This window comes from Glarea lozoyensis (genome assembly GCF_000409485.1).
Source record: "Glarea lozoyensis ATCC 20868 chromosome Unknown GLAREA10, whole genome shotgun sequence".
In the NCBI taxonomy this organism is placed as follows: domain Eukaryota; kingdom Fungi; phylum Ascomycota; class Leotiomycetes; order Helotiales; family Helotiaceae; genus Glarea; species Glarea lozoyensis.
In genome coordinates, this window is record NW_007360984.1 from 293737 (window position 1) to 315297 (window position 21561).

Consider the following 21561-nt stretch of genomic DNA (forward strand, 5'->3'; position numbering starts at 1 on the left):
TCCACGTTACCTCTTTCCCAACTTCATTGCAGCAGCTTACGCCTTCGTTTCGTCTCGAACAGAGATTGAATCACGCTTGAACCTGGAATACGCCAACTCAACCGAAATATCGGATAAATTGCATCATGTTATATCATGTCAATTGTCTAAACATCGTGTTTCAGCTACCAATCATCTCCTCTACTAGAGACGTAAAACTCAGAAACGCTCCTTCTTACATGGCCTTGTTCTAACGCGACTAGGCCACGTCGTCGACACTTGCACTATCATTGCCTTTAATCAGTTTTGCCTTACCGCCAATACCGTAGCGTCGGCAATTTGCATCTGAAGGCGCACCAGCGGTTCTAACTGCGTGGCTAGGACACTGCTTTACTTGGACAATCATCCATCCTCTCGCGTACCATTCCCAGCAGCAATCATCAGGCGTCCAATCAAACTTCCATCCAAACAAACCCTTACAACTTCCCATCTGTTTCCGAAGCCCCTCGCCGTTCAGGCCCAGCTTGCCAGAAGGAAAATTCCTACCGCGGATCTCGAAACGATCTCCCTTCCCGTCAAAATGAATGGTACAGTCAACAGCAGTAAGCTGCCTCACCTTTGGCGTCATACTGTACTCCCATTTATCGCCTGCCGTGAATGTTCCCCCGTATTTGTGGTTTTGAGGGTTGTTGACCACGTCTCCGCCATCACAACCATCAATGACAGTCAGCTGAAAGCGCGCTGCACATCCTGGATCGTCTTTGGGGGTTTTTGAGGGGTCGCCGAGCTTCTTCGCGGTCAGTTCTAGGTAATCGACGGTATTGTTATTATACTCTTTTGTCGATTCCGTCTGTTTACAAAATTCTCGCGAGTTCTGGATTACGACGTCACGGTCCTTTGCCCAATACTCGCCGCTGATTCCATGACAGACATTCCTGTCTAGCTTAGGAGGCGCTGCTGGATTCTCGCTGTCGAGTTCCAACCAGATGGAAGGATTCGGTGTCACCCAGCCAGGTGGTGATTTATCTGCTAAGGTCTTTGCTTCTGCGTTTTCTTTCTGTGGCGGAGTCATACCAGCAGTGGCAGCGCTGTCGATACCACGAAGCACGTCAAAAGGTACCGGTGGCATACTACTATTGTAATGCTGATGTACATAGATAGCAACAGCATCTAGAGCGTACGAATCAGCATTTATATACGCCCACAGCGTACCCTTATCAACATGAGACAAAGCCCACACCTCCTCCGCCAGATATGCGTAGTCGCCGGCACGAGGATACGATACAAACCCATAGTGCCATATCTCATGAAACATAATCTGGCCACGGCTTAACTGAAAGTTCTCTATAACTTTCTGCTCGTCTACATCATTTGCATGTTTAGTGATTTGATCCGCGAGTGTTGGACGTTTATGGAAAGCCGGACAGAAAACGGTGTGATGGCGATTTTCAGGACCATCCCATGAATACGCATATGTGGTATCCGTACACTGATGCCCTACGTCGTTGCAGTACCAGTAGATAGACTCCTTTGCCTCAGAGATGCCGTGGATTAGCCGATCAAGACGGGCGAAATTGTCGCTAATAAATCCGCGGTAGTCATAAAAGTAGGGGTCCTCACTTCCTGCAGTGTTCCAATCTTTGCCCAGCCACTGAGTATGCGCGATGTTGTATTCGTAACCGTCGATTAGGTTCGTTTGTGCGTTCGCAAGCAGTTTTGCTTCGTCCTATGCTTTTATGATTCGGAACTTCTCGCCAGAACCGCAACTGTCCTCGATGAACTTCCGCGGGACCTCGCTCCTCTTTGCTATTACATCACTTCTTGGGTTCGACCTCTGTGATACTTGGGTGAATTTGCCAGAGAGTGAAGATTTATTGGCTGGGAACGGGAAGAAGTCGATGTGTTCGGCACGTTTGTAGTTCGGCAGTAAGCTTCTCAGATGGAGAAATGAGAAAGCAGAGAAAACAAATGTGAAGCTGAACCAAGTCGATACTAAGAGTAATGCTGGGACTTGCATGCTGCCTATACGACAAGATTTGACAGCTTGTACATAATAATGTTGAAATATGGATCAGATACGCACTAAAATAATATTTTTCGATAGAAGAGATCATCCAGTGGAAGATGTGGATATTGACATCATGGAAACTTTGTACTCATCGTTAAACTTACTTTCGGGGTATTTGCCCCCGGGTATAGTACTTTTCCTACATCAGAAGTTAACCTATAAAGGATAATCTTCGTACAAGTTTCGCTTCGTAGCCTGTATTCCTGAAACCACCTGCAACCCACTTGTAGATAGCCGAGCAAGAAACTGCTTTGATGATGATCTAATAGAATACTGGCTGACATGAACTTACCGAGAGATGCTAAATTTGTTTTGCTATATTGTTATTTGCCGTTTTTTTTTTTCCAAGTGGGTTTTTCCAAAGCTGCTGGCATCCCAAATTATCAGGCTCTGCTACTTTGTAGGCAAGGTTTGTACTGAAAGTACATTGTCACTGTCTTCAGAAACTGCTAGGCTTGATAATATTCAAGCCAAGATATAATTCTACAGAATCACATAGACCAGCTGTTATTAGTTTTTCGATTACTAAACTCACCAACCTACAATGAAAGCTACTGATCGTTGAATTCCAGTTATCAGAGACTAGCAGACGAGTTGAAGTCATTTGCCACAAATAAGAAGGTGTTTATTATTAGGTGGATTTTTCTTCGTCTCGTTATCATATGTTCTCTTAATTAATGTAAGTTATCCTGTTATAGTAAACTATCCTGTTACAGAGGCAATGCTCGCTTAATATAGAGATGAATTCGGCCGAATCTGCCTTCTGGATTATAATTTATAACTTTTGAGTGTATATCCATATCTTGGTAGCCAGATCTAGCGGATTCAAAGCCAAAGCCCTATAGATAATGCATAACTCGATTTGGTCTAATGACAACTCGAAGTGAAAGGAGGCGGCTCGCTTAGCTCCCCTCCAGGGCTCTCATCATCGGACTTGCCTAACTGGGACTCAAGCCTAAGGCAGCATTTTCGGGTTTGGCGCTCAATCCTCAGAATCCCCAGCATTTTACTCCTTGATAAGTCTTCGCAGAAAAGTTTGATCACATTTTCCCGCAAAGGCAGGTCCTTTCCGCGTCTTTGAACCAGTATTCCCTTGTGATTCACTCACCGCCTACAAACCATGTCGCGTTCTCAGCACATAACGCGATCAAACACACATGCGACACGCTCACCTCAACATTTGTCCGAATGGTTGATTTCGTCCTAGAATATAACATTGTGAATAAGCTGGCATTTCTGTGAACTTCTGCCGTTGAAAACATACTCAGAATGACTAGAAATTTGCCATGGCAGAAGAGTTCGACCACTATAAATCGTGGCAAGAGAAGCTCTACTGTAACATCGTCAACACCTAAAAGGTTGAAAACAAATAGTGTAAGAGGACAAAGCGAGTCCGAGGGTACTGCTTCTCCCGTCAAAGGCCTCAAACGCAACGAAAAAGGTACTTCGAATAATCTGATACCAAGATTTTATTGCTAAGCATATTTGATAGCCCGGACACCATCTACCTCCCCGCCGCCTGAGCCACCTGAGGAAAGGTAATTTCCCTTGACATGATATATAATATTATATAGGCTAACGGTATACATCAACAGCTTTATGCTCGATGGTTTAGAAAATGATGATAAATACCGTATGGTTGAGGACGAGTTCCTCACTGTCGCTCAAAAGTTCACGGTCCATCTTCATGCCGCCGAGTACAAGCGACAGCAGACTCAAGTGAAGGCCAGAAACGCTGATGCCATACGCTCTATCTCTCGGCCTGTATCTACCAAGATGCCAGAGCAGACTAAACGAAAAGTAGAGGCTCATGAGCGCTCTTTAGCGCAGAAAAACCTTGTAGAAGGACTTCGAAAGCAGGCTAAAGAAGACGAGGAAAGCGATTGTGAGGACATGCCGTATGTTGGTACTGTTCTTCATAGTTTCATGGATAGTCCGCGCAAAAAGGCAGTGTCATTGCTAAGAGCTGGCTCTATTAATACTGCTACCCGTGCTGCTGCTGGGTTTAAGAAGCAGCATACTCAGTCAAATTCGCCAGGAAAGTCCTCTGGTCTGGCAACAAAGCGAACTGTAGACAGAGGCCCGGAGCAATTGGATGGAAGCGAGACAGAATCAGATGCAGACGATGATCTGGACTTACCAATTCCGCTTCCGGAACTCGGGGTCTCAAATACTGAGAAACATCGGACGGGGGATTCTCTGTTGAACTCGAAATCAACTGTACGAGCTGATAAGCCAACTGTTACTACCACATTACCGCAACCTCGAGAGTCAAAGAAGCCAAAATTAGTTACTCTCGGTAATGAGCCACAAATCGGTTTTAAGCATAACATGAAAAATACGCAAGAAGCACGTACTCACGCAGAGACCACTACAGCCAGGATTTCATCAATTAACGCGCCTTCAACCTCGAAGACCGCTCCTTCACGGCTCTCTCGATTGGATTATGCGCGAATGCAAAAGGTCAAACAAGAAGTCAAGATTGAAGAGGAGAAAGAACTCGATGTTATACCATCCTTTCTATGAATGTGATTCGAGAATTAATGACTAGAGGGGGGTCAAAACAATTGCACTCTCTACGATACTTTATGTTCATTTGAAAACAAGGCTCTTTTCATACAACTGGAGCTATACAAGATATCCTTCTAAGCCTTGAATGGGGTCTCAAAGGGCGCTTCGGCTTGTGGTGCAATCCTGGCGAGGTGCCTTCTCTGTCCCGTCTTCCAGTCGACCAGAGCTGAATGGCTGGTAACTCTGTTGTCCCATACAACTACGGTCTTCTCTTGCCACTTCACTCGTGCTTGGAAATCGGCACCGTACGCGACATGGTCGTAGAGGAATTTCTTGTCAAATGTTAGTACATACTTCCTGAACCACGATTGGCAGATTTCTAACTCACCAACAGCATGTCACTTTCCTCCTGCTTGTAGCCTACAATACTTCTGGTAACTAGATTGGATTAGTAGAGCTTCTAAAAACTCAGGCTGAGGAGTCTTACACTGAGGATTGACATATAATGCCTTTTCGCCCGTCACTGGGTGTGTTCTCACGACGGGGTGCTCGCTAATGACAGGTTCTCGTCGGACGGCGCCACCTTTGAAGCGAGATGCATTCACCTGCTCGATTCCTGAGTGAGTGGCTCTCAGACCGTGTAGCCTTTCCTTGAAAGCTGGACTCAAACGGTTGTATGCTTCAACTTGATTGGCAAACAAAGTATCTCCACCAGCCTCAGGCACATCTAGTATGTAAAGGAAAGTTGTTCCTGGTGGTTGAAGCTCGTATGCCACGTCAGAATGCCAGGCGACAGAACTGGTTCTTGTTTGGAAAAAAGCTTCCGCAGTTTTATCACCTGCACCTCTGTGCACCAAATGGACTTCAGGATATCCTTCTGGTGCGCCAGATGTTGGATGGATATGAAGACGGCCAAAGTATCTGCCATAGTCTAAAGCTTCGGAGATGGGGAGATCTGCGAAATCTTGGTCTCGGAATGCTACGACTTTTCGCTCGGCAACGTAACGAGCAAGCTGATCTTTTCCTGCGTTGCTCAACTTGCTGAGCTGAACACCTTTCACCTCGGTTCCGATTGTAGGAGTCAGATCAGAGACTTCGACTCCTTCTGGGAGTAGTTCTGGATATGATGGGTCTGCGTCAAGGCCATGATCGCGGTGTTCGAAGGGCTCGAGCGCAGGATATTTTTCGTTTCCCCAGTGAGGGAGATAGTTCTGGTACTATTCCTCGTCAGCAAGTGTTTTCCTCGACAACCCATCCATACACACCTTTGCAGCAGCGAAACCTTCTGTTCCTTGCTCTTCAGCAGCCTTTTCGTACCCAATTGGCGCAAGCTCTTTATATGGACCAGTATTAGAAGTCAATTTGACCGTTGACGCCTCAACAGTACGACTTGGAAGAGTAACAGTTTCGGTAGCAGATGGAGCCATGATTGCAAATTGGGATATATGATTTTGGACAACCTTTCATAGCGACATCGACAGCATTATATACACACTTCTCGGCAACCAATTTCTAGGTCTTACGCAGACGTTGATCCATTTCTCAACGGGCCCTCTCTTCCGATGTCGAAATAACCTCTAGACTGCGACGCAATTCATTGGCTTGTTCCCTTGTTCTACCCCCAACTATGGGATCACCTAAACTCAAAACATCATCTTCAAGCAACATCAATTGTTTGCGGGGTCTTCTATGGGAGAGGACGTCCATATGTCATTGGTGGGATGGTGATGGTGCAATCATACTAGATATTACAACATTGAGGATTGGCGTTGCTGCATTTTTGTGCATGAGACTTGGTGTTGATGTCTCTAGTATTACAAAGATGATTCCCTTCAGATAAATCATGTCTTTGTTGAATCTCCCAATCCAAAAAACAAGATCACCACGAGTCGTACTAGACATTGGATCACGTGATATGTCACTGGAATGGAGATATCACTTGCAATTTCCCTTGCGTTCCAAGAATAGTCGTAGGTTTACTGACGAAGCTCAATTGTTTCTATTGACTTATCTAGACAAACGGTCGAGCTTAGTATTGGGAAACTGCCACTCTTTCATGTTAAACGGCATGTGATAGAAGATTCGTGTTGTGGCTGGTGCAGTGGCTTTCTCAGCAACGCCACCAAGATTTCGCCTAAGAGGGGTGTCATCGCGGGGCAACATTTTTAATCTTTTTCTTATCGACAAGAAATATACAACAACCCACCAGCACATATCTTGACAATACCGCCAATATGTCTGCCATGGATCTTGATGCGCCTGTCTCTATCGCCCCTCAAATGCGAGGCGAGCAAACAAATGCGACGTAAGTAATGTTCTGAAGTATAAAGTCCTCCACTAACAATTCCTAGCATTCTTTGCTGCAACTGCGGCGCTCCCATAGATGGAACTACGTCAGCAGGCGCTCTTTGCTACGACTGCGTCAAACTCACGATCGATGTATCACAAGGAATCCAACGCGAAGCCACCCTACATTTCTGCAGAGATTGCGATCGTTGGTTACTGCCCCCCACCAGTTGGATTGTCGCGGCTCTCGAATCCCGAGAACTTCTTGCGCTATGTTTGAAGAAGTTAAGAGGTCTACATAAGGTCCGAATTATTGACGCCAGTTTCATTTGGACGGAACCCCATTCTCGAAGAGTCAAGGTTAAACTCACGATCCAGGATTCCGTCTCGGAGGGTGTGGTTTTGCAGCAGGCTTTTGAGGTAGAATATGTGGTGGCGTACCAGCAGTGCCCTGATTGCGCGAAATCGTATACTGCAAATACCTGGAGAGCTTGCGTGCAGGTCCGCCAAAAAGTTCCACATAAGAGGACTTTCTTGTACCTGGAACAGCTGATTCTCAAGCACGGTGCGCATAAGGATACGATTAATATTAAAGAAGTGAAGGATGGACTGGATTTTTACTACGCACATCGAAACACGGCCGAGAAATTTGTCGACTTCCTCCACTCTGTCGCACCAGTTCGAAGCAAGAAATCCCAGGAGCTTATTTCCATGGATATCCATACATCTACGAAATCCTATAAATTCTCATTTTCCTGCGAGTTGGTACCGATATGTAAAGACGATTTGGTAGCGATACCAATAAAATTGGCGAAACAGATTGGTAATATCTCTCCTCTTGGGTTATGTTATAAAATTGGTACATCTATCAATATCCTCGACCCACAGACACTACAGACCGCAGATATCAGCGCTCCGATCTACTGGCGTGCGCCATTTTCTACCTTAGCAGATGTTCAGGAGCTTGTGGAATTTATTGTTATGGATATTGAGCCTATCGGAGGCCAAAAAGGAAAGTGGTTACTCGCTGAAGCGACTGTCGCTCGTGCATCAGATTTGGGATCGAATGATAAAACATACTACACCAGAACACATCTCGGAAATGTTTTACATCCAGGAGATTCAGTCATGGGTTACATGTTAACCGGCACCAACTTCAACAGTCCTCAATACGACGCTCTCGAAGAATCCAACACCTACTCCTCGCAAATCCCAGACGTTCTCCTCGTCAAGAAATTCTACGCCCGCAAGCGCAAGTCCAAGAACCGAAACTGGCGTCTCAAGCGTATGAACAGAGATGACGGCGACTTACTACCTAAGAAAGCAGATCAAGAGAAGTTGGATAATGATTATGAGATGTTCTTGAGGGATGTCGAGGAAGATGCCGAGTTACGTGCTACGATGGCGCTTTATAAAGAGCAGCAGCAGGCTAAGAGAGATGCTGAGGCGATGAGTGTTGCTGAGACGGATGATGCGGATGATGAGACGCCGAAGGTTAATATGGAGGAGCTTTTGGATGAGTTTGATGAGTTGCAGATTAAGGGTGATGCTCCTTAGGGAGGAAAAAGTTGTTTGTGAGGCGGACTGGAGTTTGTGGGGATGGCGTTAGAATCAGGCTTTGCTGTGCTTGAAGTGATTGGGTCTTTAGTATGATTCACTCATGGTATAGCCGTCACAATTCGTATGAATGATTTACTAGCTACATTTCCATCCGAATTCAATTTTCGTTACGAAGTGTTTTTTTCGACAATCATCTAGGTATCATCCAAGGTCTAGACCCAGGCTCTGAATCATGAGATACGTAGCCAACGGAGCATGTGGCTGTTGGATGGACGAATTCACATCATAAGCAAGATGTATGAGAGTACAAAAGGTAATATACACACTCATAATCTATCACCTAGGATACTCATGCCACGACAATTATGATCCCCGTCTGATATCCATCTCTGAATCCAATAAACACTCAACACAATAATTCCTACCACCTTCACACACACATCAACCATAAAACCAACCCTTCCTCCCATCTCCCCCTCCTACTCTCCTACTCCCTCCGCAATCTCACACCCACAAACTTCAACTGTACCACCACAACCACCAACTCACAATTTCGCAATGCCTAACCCACCCCATCTCCCCTCCCACAACACCCTCCACGACCCCTCAGGTCCCTACACCCGTCCCCTACATTTCGCACCCACGCTCCCAGCCCAAAAAAAGATCGCCGCGGCGTTTAAACATATAAGTCATGCATTGCTGGCGTTGAACGCGCATATGCAGTATCTAGAAAATAGGGGCGTGTTTACGGATCAAGCTGTGCGATGGTATCTTTATGAGGGGAAAGTGCGTGGTAGCGCGATAGGAGGGCAACAAGGGGATATGAGGGGGTTTTTGGAGTGGTGTGGGAATGAATTAGTTGAGGGATTGGCGGAGTTGAGGAGGGGGATGGAGGGGTGTGAGGGGCGGGTTGGGGATTTGAGGGGGAGGTAGGTGGTGGATGTATTAGGGGGTGATAGGGTGAGGGGTTGTGTTTACGGGTTGGTGGTGAGGAATTGTAGGGTGAGAATAATGATGAGAGAAAGGAGAGTAGGGGAAAGTAGGAGTATGAGCTTTATAGTAAAACGTACAACTCTTCTCCGATGCTGATTCCAAGCCCTAGTATTAGACTGAGAATAACCTAACTTACAAACCGAAAGATGTAGAGTTTTATATCACATCCCAATCTCCCAAATCGCATAGAGGCGGTTAGTAAACTCCATAGCAGGGGTTTTAAAACTCAAGTGTTATCGCTAAATTTTCGCGTAAAATAGCGCCCGGTTTGACTCTAAAACAAGCGAGATTTGATAGAAGACGCTGAAAGGGGAACTATATTGTCAAGATCCTCGATATCAGTTAATAATTAACGAACCTTTGGTTTCTCCATATACTAGAAACATAACTTGAATTTTATTTTTATAACCCCGCCTAGTCGAACTCGAATCATCTTTCAAAACGACCTCATGCCTAGAAAATCCGGGGCACCTCCCTCTTCCCATCTCACCTACCAGAACATTGTACTAACCCCGATTTCTAAAACAACAGAGAATACGTTAACTTACTTTAGCATACAGAATGTCCCTTTGCTCTCTCATTTTGAAACAGGTTAAGGAAACTAAGGCTAACACTTACAAGAATGTTAACAAGTGTCTCGGCTAATGTATTGCGTACCCTCCCCTAAGGACATTTTTCTTCTACAAAAATGACCGCGATAGACACCCGACATACTTGAATTGTCAATACCCCCGTCGCCCTAGAGGCTTACCTTCCTACATAATAGCTGAAAAGAGTCGACTCTCAAATATCTTGGGTATTAAAGAGTTAATATTCATCCGCTCCTCAACTATAAACATCATGCCTCGCATGAATAAACTTCTATACAAACACCACTTCCCAATCCCTCACAACGCCATATACACATTATGCAACCATCCAACCCTTGCCCCTAATACAAACGCTCTTTCAATGCAATGCCACAGAAACTTATATCAACTCAACTCAATTCGGAACCTCGACCCTCCCCAAAAAATCCCTTATCCGTCTTAAATCCACATTCGGTTCACTCTCAATAGCACGAAGTAACTTCGGGCCTACCTGATCGACTTTATCAAGTGGCGTGCCCGTACATATTCCTACGACTTTTCGGTATTTATTTACCAGCTCAGAGCTCTTGCTCTGAAGATCACGGACGTTTTGTTCCAAGGCTTGGTTGTTGCTTTGATATGCGGCGATACGTGCTCGAAGGACATATGATGGTGGAAGGGAGGATAGGAGTTGTCTTTGGGCTTGGTCTAGATTCGATGCCGACATTTGAGTGCTTGAGCTGATGTTTGCGAGGACGTTCGAGGGCAAAGCGGGTAATGTGAGTCCCTTATCGGCATCGCCGAGTTGCATTTCGGTTTGTTGTGTGGGTTGACCCATTTGCTGTTGCATCTGTTGAAGTCGTGCACGTTCTGCATCCATTGCTCTTCGGAGATTTGCAAGTTTGTGTTTTCGTGTTGCTTGCTCCTTCGCCTGGGCTTCGAGTTGCTCTCGCCTTCGTCGTTGCTCTCCAAGAAGTGCTGATGACTCGCGAAGCTGAGAATGTAAATTATCTATCCTGGCTTGCTTGCTATCCAATTCCTTTGTAAATTCTGTCTCCACGTCTGTGACTAAAGATGAAATTGCTATGTAACGTTAGATGTGACACGTCAAGACAAGATTCTACTCACAAGAGATAATCTCATTACTGGTCTGATTTGTCCTTGAAGGTAGTCGCTCGGGTGGTGGTATACGGCTGGAGTTTCTGTCGTTATTTCCTGAATTCTCGCCTACACCAAAGTCGTTTGGACAAAGACCTGAACGGTTTCTTATCTCGGGATTTGCGCCAACCTCCAAGAGCTGACTGATGATGTTTCTATTTCCAATTCGTGCTGCAATATTCAAAGCGGTATCCCCCGACTTGTCTTGTAGATTAACGACTTCAGACATGAACCTACCAAGATTCATTGTATGTGGCGCCGCCGGATTGCTACTGAACGATTGTGATTGCTGACTATTTGGAGCGGTGCCCGCTCTCACGACAAATTCGAGAAGTGACTCGAGATAATATTTACTTGCAGAACTTCGTCCTTTCACGGCAGATGCCACTGCGATATGATGAAGTACGGTTCTGTCCCGAGCATCGGTGTACTCAATCGTAGGACCAAGCAGTTCTAGTACGTCTGGAAAACTTGCCATGTCGAGGTTATTAGTGACCTCACATGAGCGCATTAGCGCGGTGGCCCCAATTCGATTCCCACGGTAGATGCTTGCACCACCATTGATCAAGGCTCTGAGAAGTGGTATTCGTGCGAGGGTTGCAGCCCATATGAGCGCAGTGTTAGCGGATTTATCAAGTGGTATATCAAGGTCGTCGCGAGACAGACTGAGGAACACGGGATGTTTACTATAATCTGTGCGGGCAGGATCGACGAAAAGTTGTAACAGCATTCCCTTTTTGGCTTCGATATCCTGAGTCGATGAGTTTGTTAAAGGTGGAAGAATTCCGTTTTCACCATCCTGCGTCATTTGCGCATGGTATGCAAATGATTCATTTGCTTCTGTCGGGGATGGCTCTCTCATTGACGCATCATAATATCCGTCCATTTGCTGCGAGTCTTGCTCTCCAGGTGTAGGTCGCATCCGTTTTCTTGGTGGTTCTTCGAAATCACCATTGCGAGAATTGTCTCGCGGTAAATTGTACTGGGTCGCATAAGCCGAGTCTATACCGTCGTTGGATGCAAAGCTCTGCATGCTTTGCTGCGATCCGCTTGGATACATATTGTCCTGCGCAGCTAAATTTTGTTGTGAAGACTGACGACTGAAGCTAGGAGGGCGACCAGAACTAGCTCCATTACGGTTGCGAGGGACCGGTGATTCAAAGCGTGCTTTGCTAATCGCCGCAACCGCATGTGAAGCTGTGGTGGAAATGTTCTTGAAAAAGGTTCCAGTTTGTCCTCCCGATCTATTCTCGGCTCCTGAGTTGTATAGTCTCTTTCGTTGTGCAGCCATTGCTTGTTCCTTCGTGGGGGTGTCGATGCCCCCTCGTCCCGCAACTCCTCCATCTTGTCCCATATCATAAGTGAGAAGAGGTCGCAGTAGGTCCTCTACTCCGTATTGTCTACAGAATTCGAGTCCCCGATCAAACTTGATCCATGTGCCTTGGTATTTTCCGTATCCTCCCTGTACCTTCTCGTGTTCGCCGATTAAAATTTCCTTTTCTAATACTTTTGTTCGCTTTCCTTTCTCGATACCAGCGACTTTCAATATTTGAGTGGCATTGAGCCAACTGTCCTTGCGCCGGCGCATGACAGCAATATTATTTACCTCCATTTCATAGACATCGACTCCTGAATAGATGGCCTAGAGTATAATTAGCCTAACCCGAGGACATCCTTAAGTTACACTAACCGAGTATATCTGCGGTGCCGAATTCCTGCGAGCTGATTGACTATTGGCGTCATAATGTCTAAATGGCTGTCCGGATTGCATCGCCATTCCTCCCCCTTGAGAGCCTTGACTCAAGCTGAAAGACATATTCGGGTTGCGCCGACTGTCGAAGATCTCTTGCTCCTCCTTCTGCGCTCTACTCGTCGAGGTATTAAATGATGGCGGTCGGTTCTGGTGATTTTGACGGGAGTGGGAGGTATTGGCAAGAGGTTGAGGATTGGTGATAGTAGTCGATGAGGCCATAGGGTGAATGAGGATATACTAGAAATAGTCGAGCGGACAGCTAACGCTTGGTCGATATGAGAGAGGTTAATAGTGAAAGAAGCTGGGAGGGAGTGTCCGCATATGTTCGGTCCGGTCAAAGGATGCACAATTCTTGATGTGGTGATCCTAGTAGTGATCTTCACAATATGGTGACTCTCCTCTGGTACATTTAGTATAATTACGGCTCGTGCAATGCTCCGTCGCAATCTTCGAGGCGACGCGCTGGTCGACGTGTTCTGTCACGGTCGTCGTTGCTGGACGTGGACGAGCGCGTGAAGTGCTTTTCGTGGTTTTCCCTGGCGCCAATCAATCGCTCGGCTCGGGAGATGACGCGACAGATGGGGAACACCATGAGCACCCCTGCCGCAACATCACGACCAGGAGTACAATTGACAGTAAACAAAAGAATGAAGCTATTCAGAGCTTGAAGCCGGACACGCATAGTCTCATATTTGGATAGACCTGGATCGCTTCTCGTGCGGTCATTTCCCAGAGCAATGGCATCCGGCCAGCATTTGGTAGACGCGTCTGGAACTGGGGAAGGTGTCTGTGGTCTGTGCGTTTTCTACAGCAGATTTACTTCGAGTAGCAGTTGAAATTCGACTGCCATTTCACATAGTTGTCAGAAATGCGGCCAACGACACCGAGATTGAACCATCTTGCGTTTAAACAGAAACCATTTGTCACCAGAGGATCGCCAATTGATGGCAGATTCCTCATCAAGCATTTCGACCCAACTCCGAGTCCAACACATAGCCCTATCCAAGCGTATAGAGACCTCCTTCGAGCGCTTTCCTACTTTCCAGATCCATACGCACGCGATCTACTCCGGCGAGATGCGCGAGAACGATTCGAAAAGCACAAGCCGGAGAAAAAAGCCCGCCTAAGTCATCGGCTGCAAAAAGCCTACAAGATCATCAAATGCGTCGAACGTGCAAACCAGGGGATCCGGGAGGACCTGGAGACGGTCCTCAATAATGCATATGGCAAGAGAGGCAGACGAAGAAGAGTGTTACTAGGTCAGCTGCTAAAGCCCGAGCCGGATGATGTACTGCAAGACAGAGGAGCTCTCCAAGCTATTATGGATGACACTCTTGGAGACAAGCCGCCATCGCCGGCGGCATTACGGTTTACGCCGCCCGCCAAATGCAAGGCTATGATCGCAAGCTTTCAACGTCATATACCTACAGAATTCCAGAGAGGCAAGAGGCGTCCTGCAAAGCCCGTTTTGAAGATGCCCAAAAATCTTTGGGGCCGGGACATGCCCTTGAAGAGGCACGCAGCTATCAAGCGGGAGTGGTGGGCGTTGACATTGGAAAAGCTTTATCCACCACTTCCAGAACATGAATGGGATCGTCTTCGAGACCTGACGACCGGCAAGATACGTCTCGAGCCAGTGCCTAGGAGACGGCGACCGGTAAATAGGGGTTCGTTTGGGCCCGAAGGGGACAACATGGTTGTGAAGCATTTGTTAAATCCTGCGAAAGCCAACGGCAACCTCAAATTCGATGAAAGCCGGGGACTTTTGGTGGACACCAAGGGAGAACCTGAGTCGTGGACACCGGGCCTAAATTATCAGCGTAGTATGAGAAGATTGTATGGGTCTATCTGGCAGCTCAGTGCGAAGATGCATCGAGATCCTACGAGCAAGGAATGGGTTGTCGAATGGGGAGACAGAATGACAATCACCAATTATAAAGAATTTTCATTACCTACCCTCGAGGAGGAGAGGGTGATGAAGGAGATTGGATGGGAAGGACCACCAGAAGAAGATCCAGAGCCGCCGCCGAAGACAAGGAAGAACCGGAGGGAAAGGAAACTGGACGAGAAGAAGACGGCCAGTATAGATGAACAGTTACCGCCAAATGAGAAAAAGGCGATTGTAGAGGAACCGTTACCGTCAAACGAGAACACGGCAAGCATAGATGAGCAGCTGCCGGTTGTGAGCGAAGCCGAACCACGTTCTCACCCCAGAATTCCCCAGGAATAGTGTAAGGAGATGTAATAACATATTGATGCTCTATGGCGCTTCAGGTTACAAGCCATATCCAGGCGTTTTTGGATGAGAGGAAGGGACCGGTGTGATGATCCTTTTACAAAGTACTTGATACCCTTCTCATTTATATTGTATTCTATATGGGAGATAAAGGCTCATCATTTGTTTATAATAGATATATTATAAACACTCAATCAGAGTTGAACTAAGTGTAATCCACTTCCCATCTCCATACAGTACAGTACTTGCATTACTTACTCCAATTACCCCACCATATGCGGGTGCGGGGCAAGCTCTGAAGCTACAGCTACCCCACCACGCCCTTCCAAAACAATCTTCCATCACAACAACCACGACAATTCTCCTTCTCCAACTCTCTTCACACATCACTCTCACTCTCTCTCATCCATCAATCCTCCCCTCAACTCTCCAAAATGTCAACTCCACCTCCAATAATCCGCCACGCCTACCTCTCAGGTATTTCTCCCTTCCCTCTCCTTTCCCCTTCCCACCATTCCCTCCTCCATTTCCCTTTCCTCTCCCACCACCCCCTCGTCCACATGCATTCCCTTCTCAATCACCGTACATAATAACTAATAAACCGCTCCCAGACGTCCCCACAATCCTAAAATTCATCCACGACCTCGCGGCTTTCGAAAAAGAACCCGCTTCTACAGTCGAAGCAACGGAAAAGTCGCTGGCGGATACTATTGCTTTTGATGTTGAGCCGGGAAGTGAAGAGGGTAACCGCAGTGGAGCAACCGAACAAAAGACCGAAAACAATACATCAACCGAAAATACCACAGCAATCTCACCCACCCGCCCAGCACGCTGTCTCATCCTCCTCGCCCCCTCTTCATCCTCCCAATCCCCCTCTTCTCTCATCCCCGTCGGCATCGCCCTCTACTTCTACAACTACTCGACCTGGCGCGCCAAACCCGGGATCTACCTCGAAGACCTCTACGTCTCCCCAGACCACCGTGGAAAAGGCTACGGCACGGCGTTGCTGAGGACCCTGGCGAAGGAGGTGGTGGATATGGGGGGTGGACGGTTGGATTGGAGCGTGTTGAGGTGGAATGAGAAGGCGATACGGGTTTATGAGGGGGTGGGGGCGGGGAAGATGGATGAGTGGGTTGGTATGAGGGTTGAGGGGGAGGGGTTGGTGAAGTTGGCGGGGTTATAATCTAAATGAATGGAATTGTTGTTAAAAAGATGTTGAGATAAGTCAGACGTGATAACTGGCGATTGTTAAGTTATTTTTATGGTGCCCTGGATTTGATAGAGCCGTGTGATTTGGGAATCTATCACCGTTAGGACTGAACTTCTCGCTTACAAGAAGATACTAGGGGCGAATTTCTTGAAAATGCCAGCCACGCTATTCTGGTCATCATGGTAGACTGCACTTACCAACTGCCTACGTGCTTATCCCTTCATTGCCGGACGAGTGGTTTATTTATATGGTATCATTGGTGGAAAGGATAGATTTGTCAAATACATTGAAGGATTAGCGGGTTTTCTGTGGTGTATGGCTTGCATTTTACTACATTGGGGAGCTTGACGGAAAGTTATGTGAGTTAGTAGAACTTGATAAAGCTAGGTAAGACTGGGAGTCTCGCTTATAGGTAATTACCTAACTAACGGACGAACGATATATACTGGCTTTCATTTGTATAACACATCCAACCCCATCACCCTCTCACAGTCTCACATGAACACTACAGCACCTCCCTACCCCTTCAACCCCTCCAACAAACCCTCCAACACTCCCCACTCCTCAGTCCCCTCCCAAGCATCCCTCCCCCGTCCCATAACCCCCCTAACCGCACTCCTCGCCTTCCCCTTCCACCCCTTCTCCACCACGCCCCCTTCCCACTCCCTCCCCCCATAATTCTCATACGCACTCACCAATCCATCCGTAAGTTCCACCACCTCCCTCCACGCCTCCACATCCCCCTCCCACTCCCCCTTCGAAGCCATCCGCCACGCTTTCTCCGCACAGCTCAACGCCCGCGCATAGTCCCTAACATACAACGCCAGTTTCTCAGCCAACACCCACAGCGTACTACGTGTCGTAATCAGCGGCTCAACCTCATCCTTATAGAAACCGATCACAGCTTTAGCCAGCGAGCCACGCGGTGGATCATACACCCCCTCGGTGCTAGGCGGAGACCGCGAGGTTACTTCCCCCACCAAAGCACGCAGGACGTCTATATCAACAGCATTCTCGCCCATCGTCGGAGCGCGGATCCTTATCACATTACGCAGCGCGAGCAGGATCTCCGGGTACGCGGGCGGCTTCATCCGCGTCGCGATCGTCAGCACGTTATCCCAGATCTGCCAATTCGAATACGCAAGCGCCGCCGCGCGTTTATACGCCGCGAGGGACTGACGCAGGATATCCGCCGGGGACGTACCCTCCGCCGGCGCGGCTTCTCCGATTTTGGTCAGTGTGGTGAGCTCGGCGTGTTTTGAGAGTAAGGCGGAGCCGAGGTTGGAGTATGTCTTCGCGTCGCTGTCGTCGATCATGATACTCTGCTGGAAGGCGATGATGGCGCCGTCCCAGTTCCCCACTGCGAGATCAATGTCCCCGAGTCGCGACCACGTGGCGTTGTTCTGTCGGTTTACGACCGTAGCTGCCATGTAGGCTTCGCGCGCGAGTGCCAGGTCGCCTTTACGCGCGTAGTATTCGCCCAAAGTACGTTGAGCGCGGGCGTAGCGGTGGTGAGAGATCTCCCAGGCGCGCTGCCAGCAGGTTGGATCGTTGTCCAGGTCGCCGAGGATGCACCAGAGGCGCGGGGAGTGTGGTGGTGGTGGGGAGCGGATTTCGCCTTCCCATTTCTCGGTGGCGATGGCTTCGGCGTCGACGTCGTAGACGTCCATGTCGGGCCCTTTTTCTGAGTAGTAAAGTTGTCGACGCACGATCTGTCGCGCTTTGTCTTCTTGGCCGACGGAGTGGTGGCATAATGCTACCTCTGGCCAGAGCTTTAGTCGTTTGAAGATTTCGAGGGCGCTGACGAGGGAGCCGGCGCTGGACCAGGCGAAGGCGAGTTCGGTTTCGATTTCCCAGCGCGTGGGCGTGTTGAGTTGGAATATGTATTGCAGACGTTCGGTTATGGGTGCGGATTCTGAGGCTTTGGCTCGTGGTAAGAATGAGGTGACTCGGATTTCTGGAACGCCGTCGGCTGAGGGTGAGGGTTCTTCGGTTGTGTCGGCGATGATCTGGTCGACGATTACTTGGAGTTGGAGGACACTGCGTTCTTGTGTTCGTGATCGATGAGATTCGATTCGAGAGCGGACGAGGAGGGCTTGAGTGTAGATTTGCCAGTTTGTAGGTTTGTCGTTGAGGACTCGGATGGCGTAAGGTAGTACTTCTTCGCTGTTTAGCTTGTCTAGTGGTAGAAATGTGTCTTTGATAGTAGCCTCTGTTAGGAGGGTAATCTGATCCAGAGGCGTGAGTTGAGGTTGCTGATCTGGTAGCATGCCAGCTAGTGCAGGAGGTAAATTATCCACCGCATCAGATTGTGGTTTAGCGAACGAGATATCCTCTAACAGAGTATCATCGTTATGCTCCAAATTTTGTGGTCCTTTGTGATCTTCATCTTCGATGCTCAAATCCTTAACTCCATCGCCATTCTCAACCCGTATCTCCTCACTCACATCCTTACTCCTAGCAAAAACAACAAGCTGCGAAATATCCGTCTGCTGAAACCTCGTCCTCTTCCCCAACGCCCCCGAAAGCGCAAAACTAAACCCAGACGTCTCACTCGCACTCTTCACATCCTCTTTCGCCTTAATATCAAGTCCTTGCATGATATGAATCTGCGCCTTCTCCAACAGAAACTGCACCTTAGCCTCCGTAGCGAACGTCGAACTCGGCGCGAAAATCTCAGCCTCGAGCTCTTTCAGATCCTTATCAATGACATTCTGAAGCGCCGTCGCGTCTGTGATCCGACTGAACGAGACGCCTGATAGGAGACGTTGGTGGTATGCGTTTATCCGCAGACGCATCCATTTTGAGTCTGTGAAGGTCCCGGAGATGAGACGTGGGAAACAGGTTGTGAAGACTAGACGAGCGAGGCAGAATAGCTCGATGTGGGGGATGTGTTGGTATACGGAGACACCATCGATGTCTAGACTTCTGAGACATTGGTCTCGAAATGTATTTGCGTCGTCTTGACTGAAGACGTCTCTGAGGTCTAATGGCGGTCCCGTGACATTTGCTTGAAGAAAAGCGTTGAATGCTGCTAGACCGGATATAAAAACAGAAATAATGTCGCTTTGGTTGTTGAATAGCCCTTCTTGGATCGCTACATCTTGCTCTTCCTTTGAGAGTGTGACTGTGGCCGCGAGTTTCGCGTACAGGGTTTGGGACGTTGGATTTTTCAGGATCTTTTTATATTCGCCATCGAGGAAAGAGGTGACAATCTCAGATAACTCTGGGATGTCTTTTAGAGATGCAAAGTCGAGTAATATGTTATCGAGCGACTTTCCGGCAATAGAATCCATGTTTGCCCGTTTCGTGGGGATTTGAAAGGTGGACAAGTGATAAATTTTGTAAGTTTTTCCAACAGATTTTGATGCCCGTTTGTAAGCGAAGTTTCCATTTCTACCTAAATATTTCCACAAAAAGTTTTCGGCACATTTAATTCTCTTGAAGTGTACAAATTTAATACTCTGTATTTTTGATCTTATCCGAAGAACACTCACATTAATATTTACAGCAAGTTCTCGTTTATCTACGATGCACAGATGTGGTGGGAGTCGGGGCTCGGATGTCATGCGGACCGAGTATCACTCGCGGAATCGGAGAAACGAAGCGCCGCCACTAAGATATTCTCTCGGCCACCGTCTCGAGCTTCTCCATCTTCCTAATTCAGAATACGATATCGCATTTACGAAGTATTCCACAAGAAGCACCATCTGTCGATCAAACAGTACTTTATCTCTCGAACCACCCCCTCGGTTGTCTCGCATTATCGGATGACTTCTGACTGGTTTCACACGAGCCAAGGCCTGAGAGCGGATCCCAGACACTTTTCTCCATTTCAGCATTTATTACTCCAAACATATTCTGAATATTCCAACCTATGGCGAATGATTCTGCTCAATACGAGCTTAATAACAGCTATAGCCTAGAGCTAGTTTGGGCCACGCGTAAGTACGCATCACATGTGTTTGCAATCTGATTACGAAGCCTGTATCCGTTGTTATCAACAGCTGGGTCTAGAGCGATTAGTTTGTTGTTGAGAGGACAAACGGTAGCACGGCGTCTTCTAAAGGTCAGTCGCTGTTGTCATCGCCTCGCACGTCATATTCTATTCTCGACTTCAAATCCCGTCTTTCATGAGCTGTCATCAACAGTTTTCGGCGTTGAGTGATTTGCCGCTAAATCCGCGTCTTCTGATTCTTAAGCTCCAGATATTGAACCACTCTTTGCTGATTGTTAGTGCCGAACTCCGAATTTGTTACAATATTTTCTCCTCACGGTCATTTATTGAAACCGTTATGAGTAACATCTGTTGGCTTGGTCTAGATTCAAATGCTGTTGGAGCTCTGACAGGCCCCGGGCTTTAGCATCGTATCTCCACGGTTGGACGTTTCACGCTATTTCCGACCACGAGCTTATATCCAGATATAACTCCAACGTCTCTTTATTTTAAAACTAGTACTCAACTCTCTGCTATTCATCATTTATCATACTCTCAAACTCCCAAACTCACTTCACAAATTCCGAGACTGCTTTCCACGCAATATTTATCGTACTTATCCTTAGAAAACCACACACCAAATCGAGCCTTTGAGTCATCCTCTCACATCATCCAAAATGCAAGCATTACACGCACCGTCACCTATGACAAGCACTTTGAGTGCAAAATCACGCGGATCATTCAGCGAGATAGACCCAGAGAGCCATGTCTATATCGTACGAACGGAGTCACCCCAGTGGAGTTGGTCTACTATCGAGTGTCGGATGTGGCTTTTAAGATTACTGAGGGATTACATGGGCTTAGAGCCTGATGTCGCCGTACGATACGCATTGCAGTTTGATGGCCAAGGCTCGACATTGTTAAGACAACCTGCTGAGAGATGGATGGCGGATTTCGGAGATTCTCTTGGCGACGTTATCTATACCACGATCAACGGTTACCACGGTCAGTGATGGTAACCATGGATACTAGATTCTATAGTAGATGGATTGGAACAGCAAGCCCGGCAGGCAATCGACCGAACTCCAACATGAAATGCATCGTTTCGTTCCTTGTAGACACTAGTTCCCGCCGGTGGTTGAACTTAGCTCTACCTCTACTTTAAGCGTTCTGCTTACCCTAGCAGTCTAGTGAGCGCTTCGGCTATAGGCCTTTACATAGCATCACCTCAACTACGCAAAAACCAGAGATCAAGTGATTTGGACTTCCTGTGGATGGCAAGGCCTCGCTTCCGCACGTTA

The 21561-nt window shown here is 47.5% G+C and overlaps 10 protein-coding genes across 10 annotated transcripts; 6 read left to right on the plus strand and 4 right to left on the minus strand.

The window, feature by feature from the left end:
- Positions 1-238: 238 nt before the first annotated feature.
- Positions 239-1996, minus strand: GLAREA_05100 (Metalloproteases (zincins), catalytic; the record flags this gene model as incomplete). Its single annotated transcript, XM_008078389.1, has 2 exons — positions 239-1705; positions 1793-1996. 2 exons carry the CDS (start codon positions 1994-1996, stop codon positions 239-241), a joined length of 1671 nt encoding a protein of 556 aa, XP_008076580.1.
- Positions 1997-3316: 1320 nt separating this feature from the next.
- On the plus strand, positions 3317-4573 carry GLAREA_05101 (uncharacterized protein; the record flags this gene model as incomplete). The annotated part of the gene is made up of 3 exons (XM_008078390.1): positions 3317-3488; positions 3540-3585; positions 3643-4573. The coding sequence occupies 3 exons, from the start codon at positions 3317-3319 to the stop codon at positions 4571-4573; spliced, it is 1149 nt and encodes a 382-aa protein (XP_008076581.1).
- A 119-nt stretch (positions 4574-4692) lies between these two features.
- GLAREA_05102 (Clavaminate synthase-like protein) lies at positions 4693-5985 on the minus strand (the record flags this gene model as incomplete). Its single annotated transcript, XM_008078391.1, has 4 exons — positions 4693-4890; positions 4947-4996; positions 5046-5775; positions 5824-5985. The coding sequence occupies 4 exons, from the start codon at positions 5983-5985 to the stop codon at positions 4693-4695; spliced, it is 1140 nt and encodes a 379-aa protein (XP_008076582.1).
- Positions 5986-6792: 807 nt separating this feature from the next.
- On the plus strand, positions 6793-8401 carry GLAREA_05103 (uncharacterized protein; the record flags this gene model as incomplete). The annotated part of the gene is made up of 2 exons (XM_008078392.1): positions 6793-6863; positions 6910-8401. 2 exons carry the CDS (start codon positions 6793-6795, stop codon positions 8399-8401), a joined length of 1563 nt encoding a protein of 520 aa, XP_008076583.1.
- Positions 8402-8962: 561 nt separating this feature from the next.
- On the plus strand, positions 8963-9337 carry GLAREA_05104 (uncharacterized protein; the record flags this gene model as incomplete). Its single annotated transcript, XM_008078393.1, has 1 exon — positions 8963-9337. One exon carries the CDS (start codon positions 8963-8965, stop codon positions 9335-9337), a length of 375 nt encoding a protein of 124 aa, XP_008076584.1.
- A 1044-nt stretch (positions 9338-10381) lies between these two features.
- Positions 10382-13096, minus strand: GLAREA_05105 (DNA-binding of Mlu1-box binding protein MBP1; the record flags this gene model as incomplete). Its single annotated transcript, XM_008078394.1, has 3 exons — positions 10382-11049; positions 11095-12766; positions 12815-13096. The coding sequence occupies 3 exons, from the start codon at positions 13094-13096 to the stop codon at positions 10382-10384; spliced, it is 2622 nt and encodes an 873-aa protein (XP_008076585.1).
- Positions 13097-13745: 649 nt separating this feature from the next.
- Positions 13746-15107, plus strand: GLAREA_05106 (uncharacterized protein; the record flags this gene model as incomplete). Its single annotated transcript, XM_008078395.1, has 1 exon — positions 13746-15107. One exon carries the CDS (start codon positions 13746-13748, stop codon positions 15105-15107), a length of 1362 nt encoding a protein of 453 aa, XP_008076586.1.
- Positions 15108-15547: 440 nt separating this feature from the next.
- Positions 15548-16296, plus strand: GLAREA_05107 (Acyl-CoA N-acyltransferases (Nat); the record flags this gene model as incomplete). The annotated part of the gene is made up of 2 exons (XM_008078396.1): positions 15548-15590; positions 15725-16296. The coding sequence occupies 2 exons, from the start codon at positions 15548-15550 to the stop codon at positions 16294-16296; spliced, it is 615 nt and encodes a 204-aa protein (XP_008076587.1).
- A 545-nt stretch (positions 16297-16841) lies between these two features.
- Positions 16842-19619, minus strand: GLAREA_05108 (TPR-like protein; the record flags this gene model as incomplete). Its single annotated transcript, XM_008078397.1, has 1 exon — positions 16842-19619. The coding sequence occupies one exon, from the start codon at positions 19617-19619 to the stop codon at positions 16842-16844; it is 2778 nt and encodes a 925-aa protein (XP_008076588.1).
- Positions 19620-20937: 1318 nt separating this feature from the next.
- On the plus strand, positions 20938-21273 carry GLAREA_05109 (uncharacterized protein; the record flags this gene model as incomplete). The annotated part of the gene is made up of 1 exon (XM_008078398.1): positions 20938-21273. One exon carries the CDS (start codon positions 20938-20940, stop codon positions 21271-21273), a length of 336 nt encoding a protein of 111 aa, XP_008076589.1.
- Between the last annotated feature and the right edge of the window lie 288 nt (positions 21274-21561).